The sequence below is a fragment of the Lissotriton vulgaris genome, chromosome 11 (assembly GCF_964263255.1).
Source record: "Lissotriton vulgaris chromosome 11, aLisVul1.2, whole genome shotgun sequence".
Taxonomy (NCBI): Eukaryota; Metazoa; Chordata; class Amphibia; order Caudata; family Salamandridae; genus Lissotriton; species Lissotriton vulgaris.
This window is the reverse complement of record NC_141699.1, coordinates 608,356,676-608,375,865: the sequence shown is the minus strand read 5'-3', so window position 1 is coordinate 608,375,865 and position 19,190 is coordinate 608,356,676. Positions and strand designations below refer to the sequence as shown.

The 19,190-nt window shown below is 42.7% G+C and overlaps 1 protein-coding gene across 2 annotated transcripts in view; it reads right to left on the bottom strand.

The window, feature by feature from the left end:
- Positions 1-19,190, bottom strand: part of PLS1 (plastin 1) — a 637,640-nt gene that overhangs the window by 41,558 nt on the left and 576,892 nt on the right. For both annotated transcript variants that reach the window (XM_086943716.1, XM_086943715.1), the window contains exons 11-13: positions 16,369-16,447; positions 10,729-10,843; positions 464-597 (exon numbers count right to left, since the gene is read on the bottom strand). In XM_086943716.1, coding sequence (XP_086799842.1) covers positions 464-597; positions 10,729-10,843; positions 16,369-16,447 — 328 coding nt within the window. The remainder of the gene's footprint in view (positions 1-463; positions 598-10,728; positions 10,844-16,368; positions 16,448-19,190) is intronic.

Genomic DNA, 19,190 nt, shown 5'->3' with positions numbered 1-19,190 from the left:
TTAACTTATTTCCCATCACTTTTGTGTGTTTCAATTTTTAATGTTACAGTCTGCACTTGTGTAGCCTTAGCTTTCATATAAATGTTTTTACTATTATTTATATAAATATTCTTCAATATAAACAAGGAATGAAATACTCAATGGCTCAAATGTATGGTTAACACCAATGGTGTTTATGATTTGCATACATAAACTGCAGAATTGAAGCAGGGGATTTGAAATGATCCTCCACACTGACACTAGGACGGAAAAGAAGCATGCAGTCAGTAAAGAAAGAGGATATTTATCTATAGGCTTTATTCTACTGTTGAATGGAAACTTACATTTTTTTATTTATTTATGGGTTCTGCAAACATGCATACGTTGTTACCTCTGTTTAGGGTTGATATGGCTTAGAGAAGAATGATGTGGTGACAGATTTTTTTATTACGGTTGTGGGATGAACATTTAAAGCAAATCTTACCTTCTCATTAGTTGCCAAACCAATGCCAAGGTGAGAGTTGGATTGCCTTCATTTATGTCCTGTCCAGCAATCCCGACTAGGGAAAATTTGGCCTTTGTTTTCCCAAGTTCCACTGCATAATTACAGTTCTCAATCTAAGAAGAAACGAATATGAAACACAATCTTATTAAAAGATACTCACACTGAATAAAGCACTGATTACCTCTTATTCCAATGATGTTAACACAGACTTATGAAACAACACATTAAGGCACAATATTCACATACAAAGAAATTATATTGGAGACTGTCATGGACTGAAGTATGTTTGTGAGAATTTTCAGAATGAAGAGTTGCCACATGGACACCATCATTTTATGACAAAAGAGAATTTTTGAGAATGGCTATCCATCCGGTCTATAATACCCAAGTACGTTGCATTACTTTGGCACCCTCTCGCCAGTGCACTGTAAAGTTGATGCAGCCAGCGAATAATAGCATGTGCAGGGGCAGGTCACTCCTCTGTCCAGTTATTGCTTGTCATAGTAGAATGACACTTATTATCTATAAATAACCTATGAGAGAAAGAAAGCCACAGAGAAAAGGAAAGGGTTAAGACAAACAAAGGGAGGATTCAGATACAACAAATATTCACAGGCTAAACAGGCAAAGGAACTAGAAAGAGAAATGACTCAGAAAGAAAGAGAGAAGACTGTGAGATAAAGAGAGAGTGCAGACAAGAGAAGCAACCAATGTGTGAGAGAAAGAGTTAAAGAAAGGCCAAGATAGCAATAGAAAGGAAGAACAAGGGCAGCGGGAACGAAAGCCAATTAGAAACACACAAGTTTCATCTTGATGTCCAATAATTACATATAGAAATTGTGGACTAGGATAATGTAAATTGATGCCTAGTTTACAAGGTGCTGAAGGCCTCCACAACCATGATGATGATTCCAACATAATGACTAAGACTGTAGCACAAAGGAAATAAGGCTAGTGGTACATCTGGAAACTGCTTGAATTCCAGCAGGAATATGTCCTTCTCCTGGCTGATTAATGCAGACCTAAAAAGAACATGGAGCGGAGAACTTACCTAATACTGTTCACATGGAAGTTGTTACTCTTCTAAGTAGCCCCCGTTAGTATGAATGACATAACATTAGTGAAAATCTCTGCAAGTGTACTACTAACTTGTGAATCAGGAGTGATACTAGATCTTAGTAAGTCCATAGTGGTTGCTTAATTAGATGGTAAGCAGCGCACAAACGGTGTTGTTCTCCTTAAGGTAATGATGATAGAGACAGAAAATTAATTGAATGTTCTTACTCCTGAACCCAGAGCCACTGGCAATGTACAAAATATTAACTGTTGGGAGCAATACAGTGACAATGGGAACTTCACGTGGATATTGTTCATGTTGTGGTACAAATATGTACAGGTCTACTGGGGTGCAATGTAAATAGCAAGAACACATTTAATCCTAGCTATGCAACTTTGGCTCGAGAAAGTAGCCAGAAGCGCTGCGATATGCACACGATTCTAAGATCTGGATGTCACCAATTATCAAAATCACTCTTTGTATTCGTAAGAAATGGAGCTCTTTGAATGTGCCATATGATTAAAGCAAAAGATGGAGAAGGACCCTTTCGAAAAGCTTGTCTTTAAGGTACAAAATCAAATGGCTGCTTATGAGAGTATTTTGAATGTCTTAGAAACACAATGGTTCTTACGTGGCCAAAAAGGTCCAAGGAAGGAAGCGGTGTCAGAATTAGTGACAATGCGCTAGAGTCAAGATAGATAATAAATATCCCAGGGCGCGATAAGTAATATGAACAGGGACATGTAAGTCAAAATAACGTTTGTTATTTATTTTATGAAATTATGCAAGAAAAAATTCAGGTGCTCACATAGTAAAGTAACAACAAGCGTGACGTGCTAAGTGGGGGTGACTTTAAAATATAAACATTGCATTGACAACACATAGGAGAACTCCTCAAGAATAAATTATAGAAATTGTACAGAGTTCTTGTTGTAGGGGGTCGACGACGTTTCGATATCATCTACTCGAGATCATCTTCAGGACATAGCAATTGTGAGCAAGCTGAATACAAAACCGGGCGGAGCCGAGGAGAAAGGTAGCGAGAAAGTAAGCAGAATGCCGCAAGGGGCATGAATTCCTGAAACCTGGACTTGAAAGTGGGGAGCTATTCCAACTGTGACTGACGACCTGAATAGCAAATAATCGGCAATCGCAGATTCATACTTCGCATGGCAGCCTTGACCCGCGGCACCACATTGTGGTTTTCATTCCTTTGCATCTGATAACGCCGGAATAAGTGTCCCCTCCTTGTGCAGTTTCAAGTAATTGCTCCAATTGCACGCTACTTCACTCACTAGCACCCTCACAGGATGACATCAGTTACAGTTTGAATAGCTCCGCACTGTCAAGTCCAAGTTTCAGGAATTCATGCCCTTGCAGCATTCTGCTTACTTTCTTGCTACCTTTCTCCCGGCTCCCCCCACAACCCATGACCCATGACCTCAACATCAGTCTGCACTGCTTATGGCCACTGAGACCATCAGGCAAGGGGTAGACGAGGGGCAGACACTGGCCCTCATTCTACTCGACTTAAGTGCAGCGTTCGACACTGTAGCACATTTCACCTTGCTACAGTGTCTGAACAAGGGTGGAGTTACGGGGGCAGCCCTGAAATGGATTCAATCCTTTCTGTCCAACAGGGGCTTTCAGGTTAGACAGGGGGAATACTACTCTCGTAGGTTCAAGTTGGACCAAGGGGTACCGCAGGGCTCGGCCCTGAGTCCTACCCTGTTTAACCTGTATGTGTCCCCCGTAGCCAATATTGTGGAAAGCCATGGCATGCAAATAGTGTCATATGCCGATGACACACAACTGGTCATCTCGCTGTCACGGGCACCCGATGTTGCGGCATCCAGCTTCAGTGCCTGCATGCAGGAGCTTGCCTCCTGGATGTCCAACAACTGCCTGAAGCTGAATGGTACCAAAACTGAGGTGCTCGTGGTGGGGGGTGGCCCGGATGTGTGGTCCTCGGCATGGTGGCCATCATGCCTCGGCCCCACTCCAGTGCCTTGTCAGAAGGCCAAAAACCTTGGAGTGGTGTTTGACTCTGACCTATCATTCACACCCCAGATTGGTCAAGTGGTGGGGTGTAGAGTGCTGCTCAGCCTGTGCGCGTGTGTATGAATGTTGATTGCATGAATGTTCGAATGGTGTGTGGAATGTCAGTTGAAGTTCGGGCTGAGCAGATGTCATACCGCTCCTGGTGGGGTTCTCTAATTTATATCCTAAACTAAAATAAAGATCAACTTTCAACATACGACCTCGGCTTCCTGGATTATCCATTCTTTACATTTGGCGACGCTTCAGAAACGGACCTCCGTGCAAATTTAAAAGACATTTAAAAAAAAGGAAACGGAACGAAAAGTGAAACCTTAAGAAAAGGATCCAAGGAGGGGAGGAGCCAAGATGGCGACGGGAGCGGACGTGTAGTCCCTCGGCTCCTCGGTCCTTTGTCCCTCGCGACCATATCCTGAACTCTATCGTGCCACTGGGTGATAGCGAGAGGACGGCAAGCGAGCGTGGCATTGACTGGTGCTTCTCCCGGTGTCCCTGCCTGCCGGGATCCCGACATATTACCGAGTGTTTGGCGGCGTCCGTCCCTACCCCCGTGATTGTGACCCTGGACGGGATGAAGATATGGCGGCCGCCGGAGCTACGAGGGGTTGCTGATGCAGAGCGAGCCTGGCGTTCTATCTGGCGCTTCTGTCTACCAATGTATGCTACTACCCTCACCCCGTTCACTGTGTGCAGGCAGACCGAGAGTCCTCGCGGGTGCTGCCCCTGTCGAGATCTACAGGTGAGGTGCGCGGCGCTACCCCTGTAATGGCGGACACCGCCTTGGATACGCACTGGATTGTTCTGTGGGGCCCTGGGCACTATACTGACTTTGGAGCCGTGCCTGGGCTCGTGGAGAAGATAAATCCCCCGGCCGCTCTTACATACAGCTCTATCCTCTGCGCAATATACAACTTGCGGGCTGACATGCGTGAGGGCTTCCTGTCGCTGGGCAAGAGAATTGATGCTGTCACGCCCGGGGTGGATTGTACACCATTGGTCTTATTTCCTCGCCGGGATGCTCTGCCTATACTGAGTCCAGACCGGGCTACAATGTTGCCTCACGAGTGCCCTACACCTTGGCTCCTCGACAGTGCTGGCGCACGCGTTCTACTGCCTGCCTTTTCCGTCAGCGTTACACTGTATCCATCTCTTTCGGAACCTGCAATCTCTGCCTTGACTTTATTGCCGCTGGGAATGGCGCCGCAGGCGCAGAATCTGGTCGCTTTGATTGCTCACGCTCCGTTGGCCTTGCTTCAGACTTTTCTTATTTTGCTACACTGGTTGGCACAACTTCAGGATGTTTATGGACTTGGTCGGGAACGGACCCATCCATTTTCTCCTGTAACAACAGCTCCCTGCCAGGAGCAGCCATCTTGTTCCTTTGTTCTCCTAGTGGAGGTCGCCCCACGAGGGCTCCGGCGGGGGAGACATGAACGGTCTGGCCAGGGTTAGCGGACTGCACTTGGTAGATTATGCATTCCTGGCTAACAAGATCTCGGACTGAAGCGCTCCTATAAAGTGTACAAATGTGCCTCTATATGATCTACATGACGCTCGTAGCTCACTGCTTTTGCTGATATGTGTGTGGGGAAGTGACGGACTGGGTTTGACTGGCGGGTGAGGACTCGGGATGGGCCACCTACTCAGTGCGACCTTGTGTGATACATTTGGTCTCTCCCTATTTTATTCAGTGCTGTATGCTATTTATTCCTTTTTATTGTGTATAGGGTAGTAGACGTGGTATGGCTTGGGTGTCCGGGAGACTTAGTAATTGGTGGGCTCCTCCCCCCCTTTCTTCTTCTCCCTCGGGAGTTTCCCTTCTGTGGGTTCTTGGGGCGACAGGCACGTTAGTGGGGGGGGAGGGCCGTAGCCTCTTCAACGTGCAGGGTGGGGGGGTGGGGTCTCTATTTCTTCTTTCCCTTTTTCTGTTCCTATGGCCCTTTCTTCTTTTTCTATCTCCTAATTCCTTTTTCCTTCTTGTCTATCTTGGGTCAGACGGGGGGCTGGGTTTGGTTCTTTTCGGGGCGATCTTTGCGCTTTACATCTATGTCTTATTTCATGGTTTATTGTTTCTCCGACCAAGATATTGATTTATATGTATAGCCACTGAATGATAACATCTTTTGCTCTTTTTCCCATCAATGCGATTGTTTGAGGGCGCATTTCCTCCCACGAATTCTCCCATGTAATAATGTGCTTTTTATGTGTCGTTATATCCTTTTATTGCTGCCATACAATGATCCCTCTAATATCCTATTATATCGTGGACAAATCAGATTGTAACTCCAGAGGTGATATATTGATTGGGCGGGCACTCACTGGGGCGACATGTATTTTTGCGCTTGTGTATCCTTACTGTGATGATTCACGTCAGTATTCTTATAATGATGGTTCTTTTTTGGATATCCCTTTCCGTGGTTCGCCCACTCAGCTACCTGATCTGACCTTAGGACGATTCGTCAAAATTAGAAAATGAAACCTCTTTATCCTTTTCCTTTGGTCCCTCGCCAGTCCACCGTAGTGTCGTTATCCTTGTCGTCTATTGCAACACGAGGTACCTTGGAAGATTGTATATTGTCATGGCGGCCGGCCCGCAGTGGTTGTAGGCAGACGCTGTGTACTATGGTTGCGATAAATAAAGGTTTTCAAAAAAAAAAAAAAAGAAAAGGATCCAAACTGAAAAGGAAACCTTCAACAAAGCATTTCATGCGTACTGGCACCGAGAACCCCACTAGTGACCTCACCGGTCGCCCCAGAAGTAAGTGCCAGTTATTTATTTAAATTTAAAAGATTATACAACTTTAAAAAAGGGACATAATTTGAAGCAGCTCTCCCTTTTGTCATCTAAAGAATTTATCTAGTGAGGAAGATTTTCAAAATCGGCAAATTCAAACCTTAAGGGGCGCACAAGTGGTTTCCCTGCATCCAAATTCCTACGAGTCCGATCACCCGCAATTTTAAAACGCCTTTCTCGTAATGCTCATCTTCCTACCTCATATTCAGTCGCTGCTTAGTTTTACTATCTGTTTATTTTTGACTGCTGCCTGTGATTACCGTCCTGCCACCTTGTGACTGCTCTGGTGCAACAAGCCTTTCACTACCTGACCGGCATGATGACGAATTCCGGTTGAAAAGCAGTTTATACTTAACCAGTTCGGGGAAAGAAAGGTGAACCTGTGACCCTCAACCGGACTACAAGTGTTTCTTTTCTGATTTCTTCTGAACCGCTCCTCTTCGTGAAGAAAAGAGTGTTAAGTTTACTTCAGCGGCAGGCGGAAGGGAGTTTTACATTTTCCTTCAACAGCAGTGTGTCAAGTGTTTAACGTGAGAATTTTCTTAATTAGACTTTACTAAAATGTTTAAAGTTAAGAGCATATGACCTTGCTCGCGCTCTTACCGTTATTGATTTGAAGCTTCAAATCCAGCGCGAGGCACCTTCATGCATCTACCTTTCTTTACTTGGCTTCCCACTGTGAAGTTTTACAGCGTCACTACAGCTATTCAGCGTTTTGAGGAGCATCGTACAGCCATGAGCCACCCGGTTCAACGTAAAAGACGTACCGCCATTTTTAATGTGTGTTTTCCAATGGTAATTCCATGCAAACTATGTTTCCTGCCAATCGCTTTATTTTTGGTTTTTGGAAAGATTCGTGAAGTCGTCTTTCACTCACTCATAATTGTGGCTTCTTCCGATTCATCGACTCGTTTCAGGGACCTTGGAACGTTTTATTTTTTTACTATCTGCAGGTACTGTTTCTCTGGCTGACATCATACACGGATTTCCCTTATGCCGTTTTCTGTGGGAACTTACATCATTGCTGCCTAAACAGTGCCACCTACTGGCTAGTTTCCATCTTTTCACGCAAACAATGAATTGATAATGCAGATTTTCTACAACTGAATTTTACTGCTCTACATGAAACTCAGCTCCGTTGGAAGTTCCGTAAAGTGTTATCTCTGTTTCTTTTAGCAGAAGTTTTATTTTATGCAGATGATATCACCTTTCTCTGCTATATTTCTACAGTTGCTTTATCCTTATAGTTATATTTATTATAAGTATTTAATTATTTGAATTTTGTAGTGATTTCAAAATGAGTATTTTTAGTATAAGCTTTACATGATTTGTATACGGGCATGTCTAAAAATGAAATGATTTTACAGTCATACTTAGTTTCATGCTTCATCAAATATTTTTGATGTTTTAAAGTAGGCTAATACACTCTACTGTTAAAAAAAAAGAGAGCTATGGTGCAAATGCAGTTTCTTTTTAGGAAGAATATATATTTAAAAAAAAAATTCTAATGTTCTGAAAGGAAGAATGCAAACGCATTCCACCACACCAACTTTTTAAGTTATTTATATGGGTCTTATTTAAAGACGTGTGGTTCCTTCTTCTGTACACTGTAAACCACACTAAGCCTTTAAGCTATATGTATATGGGTCTTACTTTAAGACGTGTGGTCTCTTTAAAAATGCAAATGCATTCTTCAGTACTATTATCCACACTAAGCTTTTTAGCTATATTTATTTGGTCTTTTTATAAGACGTGTGGGTCTCTTTTTAAAAAAAAGGGTCAAGTTCCTTTTTTAAGTGCGTCATTATCCACACTAAGCTTTCTCTAGCTATATATATATATATATGGGTCTTATTTAAAGACGTGTGGAGACTTGATGCCTTTCTCTTCATGTTTTACTTATGCTTGTGTTTCTTCCACATTTTTTGTGTATATTTCACTTTACATTTTTACCACTCTACTAAGTCTTGTTTCCTCTATCCTGCACTTGTTTTTCTTTTTCAACATTCAAACTTCCTTCGCTCTGGTCTGGCCAATCAGTGTGTCTTGGTGGTTCTTGCTGTGCTAACTTTTTTCTCTGCTGTGTCTTTGCACCGCTTGCTTTCATTTTTCTTCTTTTCTTTGTATCTCTTCCTTCTGTGTACTTCGATTTTGCTCACCCATTGTCTCCATAAAAGGGGGAAGAGGGGTTGTGTTGTTTCAACGTCATTTTTGCGTGTTCTGAAAATGGTTTTACTGTATTTTACTGTTTATGGACTTCACCCCACCTCTTCACTTGATTTTAAATCTATTGAATATATAAATGTTCTTAATTATATTTTTATATTTGCTTAACACTTTGTATAGTAACATCTTATAATTATATTGTGAAGAGTCATCTTTTCTTTGTCAACAAGGGAGAAGATGTAGAGTGCTGCTCAGCCTGTGCGCGTGTGTATGAATGTTGATTGCATGAATGTTCGAATGGTGTGTGGAATGTCAGTTGAAGTTCGGGCTGAGCAGATGTCATACCGCTCCTGGTGGGGTTCTCTAATTTATATCCTAAACTAAAATAAAGATCAACTTTCAACATACGACCTCGGCTTCCTGGATTATCCATTCTTTACATGGGGGTCTGTTTTGGAACTCTTAAAAAATTACGGAAGACTTTGGACCTGCTCCCCGTTGGTGCTAGACGGACGCTGGTGCACGCCCTTGTGACCTCGCGACTTGACTACGCCAACCTCCTTTATCTGGGGGCCACGGTCAAAAGTCTCAATCGCCTCCAGGTGCTACAGAACGCCGCAGCCCGGCTGGTGCTGAGACTCCCGAGAAGATCGGCCTCAAAAGCCGCCTTGGAAGCTCTCCACTGGCTTCCAGTCAGAGAAAGGATTACCTTCAAGGCGCTCTGCACATGTCATCGCATCCTCTGGGGAAAGGCACCTAGTCCTTTACGGAGCCTTATTACTCCATACAGACCCAAGCGGATGCTCAGATCCGCTGGCATGGGCCTGGTTGCTATCCCCAAAATCAACAAAGCACGCATGGGGGGCAGATCTTTCAGGCACCTAACAGCCAAGAGTTGGAATACGCTACCGCTGGAGCTGCGTCTGGAACCTTCTGAGATGAAGTTCCGAAGAGCTCTCAAAACCCACCTGTTTCGCCTCACACTTGTGTAATTCTATCTAGCCTGCCTCCTTTCCTCTCTCATCCTAGTGCGGGGACACGCCGGTGCGCGTAAACCAGGCGCTCTACAAATGTCCTTAATAATAATAATCATATTCTACGCCGACGACACCCAGCTCATCCCCTCGCTCTCAGCAGAACCTTCCACCATGAAGACCAACTTCCACACTGCATGATGAACGTCTCCCTGGATGAAGACCAACTATCTACAGCTCACCACTGACAAGACCGAAGTGCTGATCTTTGGCAACAAAGCCTGCCTTTGGAACAAAACCTGGTGGTCCGCCGAACTTCGGCAACTCTCACACCGACAGACCATGCCCGCAACATCAGCATCATCCTGGAGAGCAAGCTCACCATGAAGCAACAGATCAACACAGCCTCCTCCCACACCTTTCTCATGCTCTGAAGAATCTTCAAAAGAGGCTCCCCATTGGGACGAGGAAAACTGTCACTCAAGCCCTAGAAACCAGCTGGCTGTACTACAGCAATGCAATAGATGCAGGAAACACCACCAAACTCATGAAGAGACTACAGACGAAACAGAACTCAGTGGCCAGACTCATCCTCAACCTGCTCAAATGGACCCACATCACTCCATACTTTAGGAACCTTCACTGGCTCCTCATCCAGACAAATTGCCAATTCAAGATATTGAGACATGCCTGCAAAGCCCTCCACAACCTAGGGCCAGCATACATCAACCGTTACCTGAACTTCCACCAACCATCCAGACACCTTCGCTCTACCACCCTTGCCCTCATCCAGAAGGCACACATCTGCCAAAGCCAGTGCAGAGGCAGTTCCTTCTCCTACCTCACCACTAAGACCTGGAACGGCCTTCACCCCACCTCTGGACATCACCCTCACCGGAGGATTTCAGGGAGAGACTCTAGGCTTGCCTTTTCGACTGAGCCCTGCTACCCAGTGCCTAGATACCCTCACAGGTGATTAGTTGTGCCATAGAAATACCAATTGATTGATTGATAGATAAAACAAAAAACACATTAGCATGATTCGCAGTTTATAATAGGCGCAATGGCGTGGAAGAGCTTATGTTTAATGGACTTTTAGACTGCCGCCCCATAATGCCCAAAAGAACAGAACTCTGATAGGCTGCCGAAGTTTACCACGCCAGATTTGGCAGCATGGCACGTTTATCAAGCTGACCTTCTTCATGTTGCCTCCAAGGGCAGGGTATGGAGGTTTGTTGATGCAGTTCCAGTCCACATGCACGCGGATCATCTCGTACAACTGGAAAATCACTATGGCGTTATTGAGATCACTAGACAGCGGGAGATAAGTAAAATAGTTATTGCACTTCTTCAACTAAAGTGAAATAAACAGAAGGGTTACTAAAAGAATGACAATGCATTGAATTATTATGAAATGCAAACAAACGGCCGTATACATTAAAACAGCTCAATTAAAACGTCATTAAACTTAATTTTCATAAAAGCATAAATAAATTCACTGGTTGCAAACTGCCTAAATCACGGCAAGGCAAAGCACTGACGTTAGATGTAAGAGTGGCATCTTTTTCTGTAGAGGCAAACACTTAATATTCACAACAGTAAATAGTCCTATGGCTATCGCCTGCACATGACAGCAGGAAATGTTTATTTTCAAAGGCTTCTAAAGACACATCTAAATCAGAAGTCTTATCTTACTAACTAGCAGCCCAGGCGAATTGTATTATGTGGAAAAACTCACTCTTTAATCCCCCTGGTCTTGTGTCACAGTTCTTCCTGCATTTCATTGATGAAGTGTTCATGATAACAAATGCAATCACACACCTCAAACCTCAAACCTCAAGGCAGAATATTACTAGTCGCCCCCAGATCTGGAACTTTATTTATTAATTCATTCTATCATGTCACATAACGGTGCTTTGATGAGGAGCTGTACACAGTAACAGGGCACAAGTGTGTCTGTGAATGACAGAAATGAATCACTGCTGAGGTTTGGGTAAAAAGCCTGGGTACGTGTAAGATTTAAACATTTTAAGACTGAAAGGAGCGAATCTTTCAGAGAGCTCACTCTCCCCTCAGTCTGTCAACAACAGAGCAGGGCCAAGAAGGACCCCAGGAGACTGACGAGGATTTGAGAGGATGAAGCAAGTATAGCAAGAAGTGAGCAGAAGCAAGTGGGAAGAGAGTAAAGAGAAATAAAAACAAAAGGCACAGAATGTCAATTTTTAAATGGTAAGAACTGGGTAGTAATCCAAGGTACAGGGGTCAAAGAAGCAAGAGGCAGATGACAGACAGAAGTGTTCTGGATAGATTGAGACCACCAAGCATACAAATGTAGGTAGTTCAACAAACGGAGACGAGCAATAGTAACATCTGGAGAAAGTGAGGGTTTAATTAGGTGTTATGGGGTACAAGAGCTAATAATAGAAAATACGCCATAGTTGCTACAAAGTGAAAATGATAAGTGGCGCAGATGATAGAAATTGAGTAGAAATATCAATGGACTGGTAAAAGATGAAACCAAAATTCGAGACAAAGCACCTGACGGAGTAAAGGAAGAAGAAAAAGAATAAGGCAAAGAATAAGCGGGCACAAAGGTGGGGACCAGAGAAAAAGTATTTAAGAGAGCAATGAAGCAGTTTCAATGGAGCAGGGAAGAGGTGTTCAGGAAGCAGGAGAGTGGTGATCATGGAAACAGTGTTCAAAGGAAGAGTGGAGTAGTCGGCAATGGAGCAGGGTTCAAGTGAGCATGGAAGAAATAAGAAATACTCAAGGAAACAGAAGAGCAGTGTTCAGGGAAGCAGTATTCAAGGGAACAGGGGGGAGTGGTCAAGGGAACAAGGAATTAGTGATCAAGAAAGCAATATGCAAGGAATCTGGAGAGTAGAGGTCAACGAAGCAGGGAAGCAGTGTTTAAGGAAGCAGGAGAGGAGTGTTTATGGAAGCAGTGATAAAGGGAACAGGTGAGTAGTGGTAAAGGGAGCAAGGAAGCCGTTTTCAGTAAAGCAAGGAAGCAGTATACCAGACCAGAAATTTCTGAAAACTAGAAATCGAAGGGGAGTCCAAGGTGGTATGCATTTTGTGGATCTCATGAAGTTTTCATACCCACAATGCTGTGCATATCTCAAACTCTGCCCCAAATCACTAATTTTCCCAGCATTTCTGTGATGTAAACTTCCAGAATCTACAGGAATCCACACAATTCCTACTGCCCAGCATTCCCCCACTTGTTCTGATAAAAAAACAAACCCTAGTGTCCACCACAGGAAAAGCCCCAAAATGTAATATGGAAAGATCATTTTCCTGACAAAAACTAGCAAATTTGGCAATAGGGGTATCTGCTTTAACTGGGAACTGGCTCGGCTGTCATCTAGGGAAACCTACCAAACCCACACACTTCTGAAAAGTGGACTTCCAGGAGAGTCCAGAGTGATGTGCTTCGCTGGGATCCCATGATGTTTTCTTACCCACAATGCTCTGCAAACCTAAAACTTTGCCTAAAATCAATCATTTTCCTTGCAATTCTGTGATGGAAACTTCCGGAATCAGGAGGAATCCAAATATTCCTACCACCCAGTGCTACCTCACTTTTGTTAATAAAAACGCTGTAGCACTTGTGTGGCTGCGCCTAGTAACCATGGCAGGAATGGATCAAACCAACATCAGTGAGAGTCCCCTTGCAAGGGCTCCCATTGATCTTTGTTTAATCCATTCTGTTGCAAGCACTAAGCCCAGCCAAAGAAGTGGTGCATCTTTTTTATCAGCACAAGCTGGGCAACAACTTTGCGGATTTCTGTGGATTCCGAAGTTTTCATCACAAAAATATAAGGAACATTTGTGATTTCAGTCAAAGTATAAGGTTAGCAGGGTGTTGTGGGTAAGAAAACCTTATGGGATCCATGTGAGACACACCACCTTGGGATCCCCTAGTTTTCAAAAACATAGGTTTACAAGGGTGGCACCATAAAACAGCCCGAAATACAGCAGCTACCCCTATTGCTTATCTATCAGTGTAGTGCTTTAGCACCTTTTGTGCCATGGTTTTGTGGCAATGTCACACAAGTGGGGTACCATCCTTAATGGGGGACACGTTGCAACTCAGGGTGGTAGGAGATTTGTGTCTCCCCGCAAATTCCAGAACTTTCCATCACAGACATATGAGGAAAATGTGTATTTTAATCAAAGTTTGAGGTTTGCAAGGGATTCTGGTTAACACAACCTGGTGAGAGCACACAAGTAAACCACAGTGGATTTCTCCCAGGTGTCTAGTTTTCAAAAATGTGCAAGTTTGCTTGGTTACCCTAGGTGCCGGCTGAGCTAGGGCCAAAAATTCACAGCTACCCACTTTGAAAAAAAGGACAGTTTTGAGTGGAAAAATGTGATGTATTCATGTTCCGTTTTAGGCCGTTTCCTGACGCGGGCACTAAGCCTACTCACACAAGTGAGGTACTACTTTTATTGGGAGACATGGGAGAATGCTGGGGGGGGGGGACGTTTGTGGCTACCTGCAGATTCCAGAACTTTCCATCAACGAAGCACGAGGAGATGTAAACCTTCCATGTGTCACAAAAGGCTGCTTTTTCAATTAGGACATTCCGCCCTCATTGGTTAGTATGTTCTAATAGCCTATGGCCCACCCGAGCAGGCTAGTCGGTCCATTAAAGGCCGGCTCCCTTATTATATATTATTAGCGACGCTGGAGCAGACCTTTGATTGCTGGTATAACCCTCTATTGTGGGCTATTAAGCTTCAATCATAACAATCAACAATGTGATGTTCCACCTGAAGTGTTTACTAGATACTCCTAAACAGACAAATCACATTAATAATGACACTTCTTCAAGTTTCAAAGGTAGATACTAATGTACACTAATTATTTCAAATTGGGAAGTCCATATTATTGCCCCAAATTACACATGATTGTGGTGGTGTCTATGCTTGTTTTCATATACATTAGAATACAAAATCGTCCAAAAAAGTGGTTGGGTCATCATGAATTCTGAAACATATGCTAAATAACCCAACTTTTACATCTAAAATCGCTTTTCTGATTTTACTCATTTCCTTTTTTTTTTATTTCAAATACTTTTATTGAGTTTTTCGAACAAATAAAATACAGAAATGGGCCAATATACGAGCAGGAAATACGTATCAAAGTTACAAACTATCAGCGTGTAAAATATATAAGATATCAATAACTGAGTTCCAACCTATACCATATATAAACCAAAATTAGAGAGAAGAGGAGAGAAAAGAAGAGAAAGAAAGAAAAAGAGACGACAGTTTTTACCAGTGCATCCCAATATTCGGTCTTTCCATCTTTGAACCAGCCTAAGATTCGCTAATCCTTTGCTTTTTCTGCTCGGGCTAACCCCAAGATATCTACTAAATACACCTTACTCATCTTTAGTTCCAGCAGGGCGCACCCTCCTTCTGTAATTTTATTTCTAACATCTCCTCTGTTTTTGGGCATCTTTCACAATTCTTTCATGCATACTTGGGTGCCTCCTTCTCACAAGAATAATTTCTAAGCTCTGTCCCACCCAATTACTTTCCACCTTACCTTTATACTGCCTTTTAAAAACCTTATTAACTCAGTGATGTTTCATTGCTTACTATCACCTCTGCAGTAAGATGTTCAATTCTCCAGCTCTGGGGCAATTGCTCTTATGTCTGCAACAAATCACCTCACCTCCACTGGTCCCCCAGGATATTAGACTGATCTTGGTTGTCCTGCAGTTTCTGTAGAGTTCATCATCATTCACCTCTTGAGACTCTTTTGTCTCACTACCTTTGAGGATGGTGGAGGTTTTTTTTGTTTATTTATTTAGAGCAGAGATTAACATTTTATCAAAAATGATCAACGTTGCAACCTGTATTATTTCATTACATAAGACATCAATGGGATTGGGTGGAGTTAGAGAAACAAATGTGGGTGTAGAAAGTGAGAGCAGGAACCGGAAGGACACGCAGGCATCTTAATATGTATGTGCACAAGCACATACCATAGACCAGGGAGCACTTTTTTGCTTCAGTTATATATACAATAATTGACACATTTCTACTGTTGGTGTCTCAGCAGGGAAAGCTGACGTCCATCACCCTCAAGGTCCAAGAGATGTGTTCTATTGGTGTTTCACATGTAGTGTTGGGAAGCCAGATCTGTCAGCGAAAGAATGTTCCCAGAAGGTAGAAGGACTAGAATCGGGGTGGTTCGGGTGCAGTTTGGTATTGTCGATTAGCTGATATTAAGTCATGGAAGGGAGTATATCGGGATAGGCTATCGGACAGGTACCTGTGGAAGTCATAATAATGGCTTTGAAGACTAGTGTTAGAAATTGTAGAGGAGTTTTGGTCCTTGGATCATTTGAGAAGACCCCACCCTGGTGACGACGACCAGGAGCAGAATTATTGGTGGAAGGAAGGTGCAGTGTGCATCTCACTCCAACCCTCCCACGACCTTCGCCTACAGAAACCTTTGCCTGTTTGGACATGTCTGGACATTATTGGGTGTCGACAGTATGTCTACATATGTGAACTAGTGCATGTAAAGGGTTGGACTACTGGTTTCTATCTTTCAGGAAGTCATCACGTGTTGTGTGGCGTCTTCGTGACTGATAATTGCTATGCATTCGAATCTCCTGCTGTTTTACTTGTGTGTGGGAACGTTCGGTCAAAAGAGGCTATATTTACTTTGCTGTGTGTGTTTGTCGATCTGACCTTAGTGTGTATTTGTGTTTGTTTTAACCTATGCTGTTCAGACAATTCCAATAAAGATTACTGAAAAATAACCATGTCACATCCGGGTAGCTAATATAATACAGAGTTTAATATTTACCTGTACAAATGGTTCACATATGGACTTACTCCCAGGGAATTCATCCAGTTCCGGAAAGTCCTTTCCTCTTTGCTTTCTCCTGTTTTGACAAGATTTCGGTCATATTAATGTTTCATGATCATGAGGACACTGTATTATTTAGACTCGTTTCCTGCCGAACCTTCCTATACAGTTACCACAATTCCCCATTAAAATACGTCCATCATTATCCGACTTGCTAAGCACTTGTCGTTAAGTGTGCTGTACAATGCACATTCCACCACTATATAAGCCCAGCTTGTCTACTGTTGAACAAAACAGCATTCGTGTAAAAGGCAATATTCGTTGGCTCATGTTCCCTGATCTATTTGTATATGTAGTGCATGTCACGTGCTGTTATCTAACCAATATTCACACCGTCACCAGTTTTTGCCAAAACTAAGAAAAATAAGCATTGCTAAAGCAAAGATGGTGTCATTGTTATTTTTCCTATGCCACACAATTAAAAAAATGCAACCACCTAAACATAGCGGCCATATGCTTGCAATACACATTTTAAAATTATAAAACATTGACTGATGGGGCCTTTTTACAAGTGATGTTTATTAATGGCAAGCATTTCAGATACACAACACATTTTATTCTTATGTATGAAGGAGACAAGAATAAATCACTACCCACACAACCACTAAAATTACAGGTAGCTGCAATGTCTCAATGCCACTTAAAAACTTTATAAACACATTATTAAACAAGCATTAGCAAAAGTCTATAGGTCTCGCCTTTGGAAATTGTTGCTTTTGCCAATGATTTTAGCCATGCTGTAAAGTATCCTTGATGCTGTGCAGCATATATAAAGATATAAAAAAAAGGCACTATAACATGTCAACCACGTTATTTTGTAGGCATTTGCTCCTACAAAATAACACGTGTGGCTTTTCTGTTTACAGAGTTAAATTGGTAAATAAAAAAATACGTTATGCAAATCCTTTATTTTGACGCAAGGGTGGTGGGAGCAACAAGGAGGGCGCGGGTGGGGAAATCAACATGGAGCCCACACATACAAGCACACACCCTACAGGACCATGACGTCCCTGCTATGCTCACCATATATACCCATCACTGTGTTTCCAACTATTGAAAAAAAACATTCTGCTTCATTACCAATGAAAATTGAATGATTATGACATCCCTTATTTCACATCCTTTGCCTCAAGTAATCTGTCTCAGACCACTCCTTCCTTTATTCTATTCTCCCCACCTCACCAGCTATACTCACATCTTTTCTCTCAAACACTCTTGAACCCCATCTTGCCACATGCGTCTAGTAATTAAACAACACTGGCATGTCCCTAGCTGACTTGTCAAGTCAACTGATTCCTACTGTCTGGTATTTACACTCCCTTCTTCAAAACTACTGTTGATATTCTGATACAATAACAACTGATTTTGTTTCACATTCGTCTCTGTCTGAATGTTGTGTGGGGCTCTCCCTGCTTCTCTTTAAACCCAAAAAGACTGGTCTTTTAACATACGCATTCCATTGCTCACCACCAACCAACACTGTAATCTTCTGCATATATAGTTTCAGCAAACCCACACCAATGAGATAGCACCCATCGATATCCCTAACTTCGTAATCTCAGACCTCCAGTCAGTACTGTTGATAATATCATTCTGTTGACTATTATGTCACATTTAGGTGTCACTGGTGCTGCGCAGTTCTGGTCGCGCTCCATCTCAGTGTTCCAGAGTTCCTTCTTCCTCCACACCTGCCTCATTATTAGTCAGCGATGCTCAAGGCTGTGCCCAAGGTCTACTTCCCTTCTCCCCATTGACAACATCTCTGAGACCTTTCTTCTTGTTTTGTTTCTTCCACCTCACATTTGCTCAATTCATCCTTTCCAACCTCTGCCTTGCAGAGTCCTGCAAAGTCAGTGGACTTACTACCCCTCTGCCTTCCAATGCTTTTTGCCTCCATGCTGTCTTGTGCTCAACCTCACAGGATCAAGATCATCTACTTAGACTCGTTTGCTGCTATCAAAGCGGTTAAATTCACCAACCTCTGCAATTTCATCCAACTCAACCCTCTCTTCGTCTCAACCTGAAAATTTATGACAGACAAATAAAGAATGGTGTATTGAATGCCAGTGAGGATTGAAGAGGATGAACTTCTTGTTAATATCAATATTGCAGACATTTCTATTCAGGTGGTGATGATGATTTTGTTCTCAATTCAGATTCCTCAGAGCAATAAGTTCCAAAGTTGGATATTGCATTTGTTTCATCTCAGTTCTCAAGATTGGATTGATCCTCTGGATAGTCCTTTGTAGGATCTCCTACAGTGCGGTCATTCTTCCATACAAGGGTTTTAGATTTACAAAGCTAAAAACTCATTTAGGGATTCCTTGCATTTAGTGCTCTAAAGTTTGTAAATTATTGCTTTAATATATAGTAACCTTCTATTTACCTAACATCTCCAATTCCTTCCCTTTGAAGTATAGTCCACAGAGAGGGACTTCTGTATGAACGTACATAAAATAGTACAATAGTCACGAGGTAGGATGCTGAAATACTCGCTCGTGCAAAAGCTTCATGTCTACATAGTTTGGAAGAAACAGGTACTGTCACAGAAATATGTCATGATATTGCTTCCAATATCCAAAAGAGTGCGGACACTGATGAATTATTGTTTCATTTTGTCGTACGGTTCATACTTTCTCAGTAAAACTGTGCTTTTGTTAGACAACAGAAACATCAACACCAAGCCCACCATCAGGATATGTTGGCTTAAGTCCTGGCTGGCTCACAGTGTACCAGCTGTTCCCCTAACCTAGCCTAGC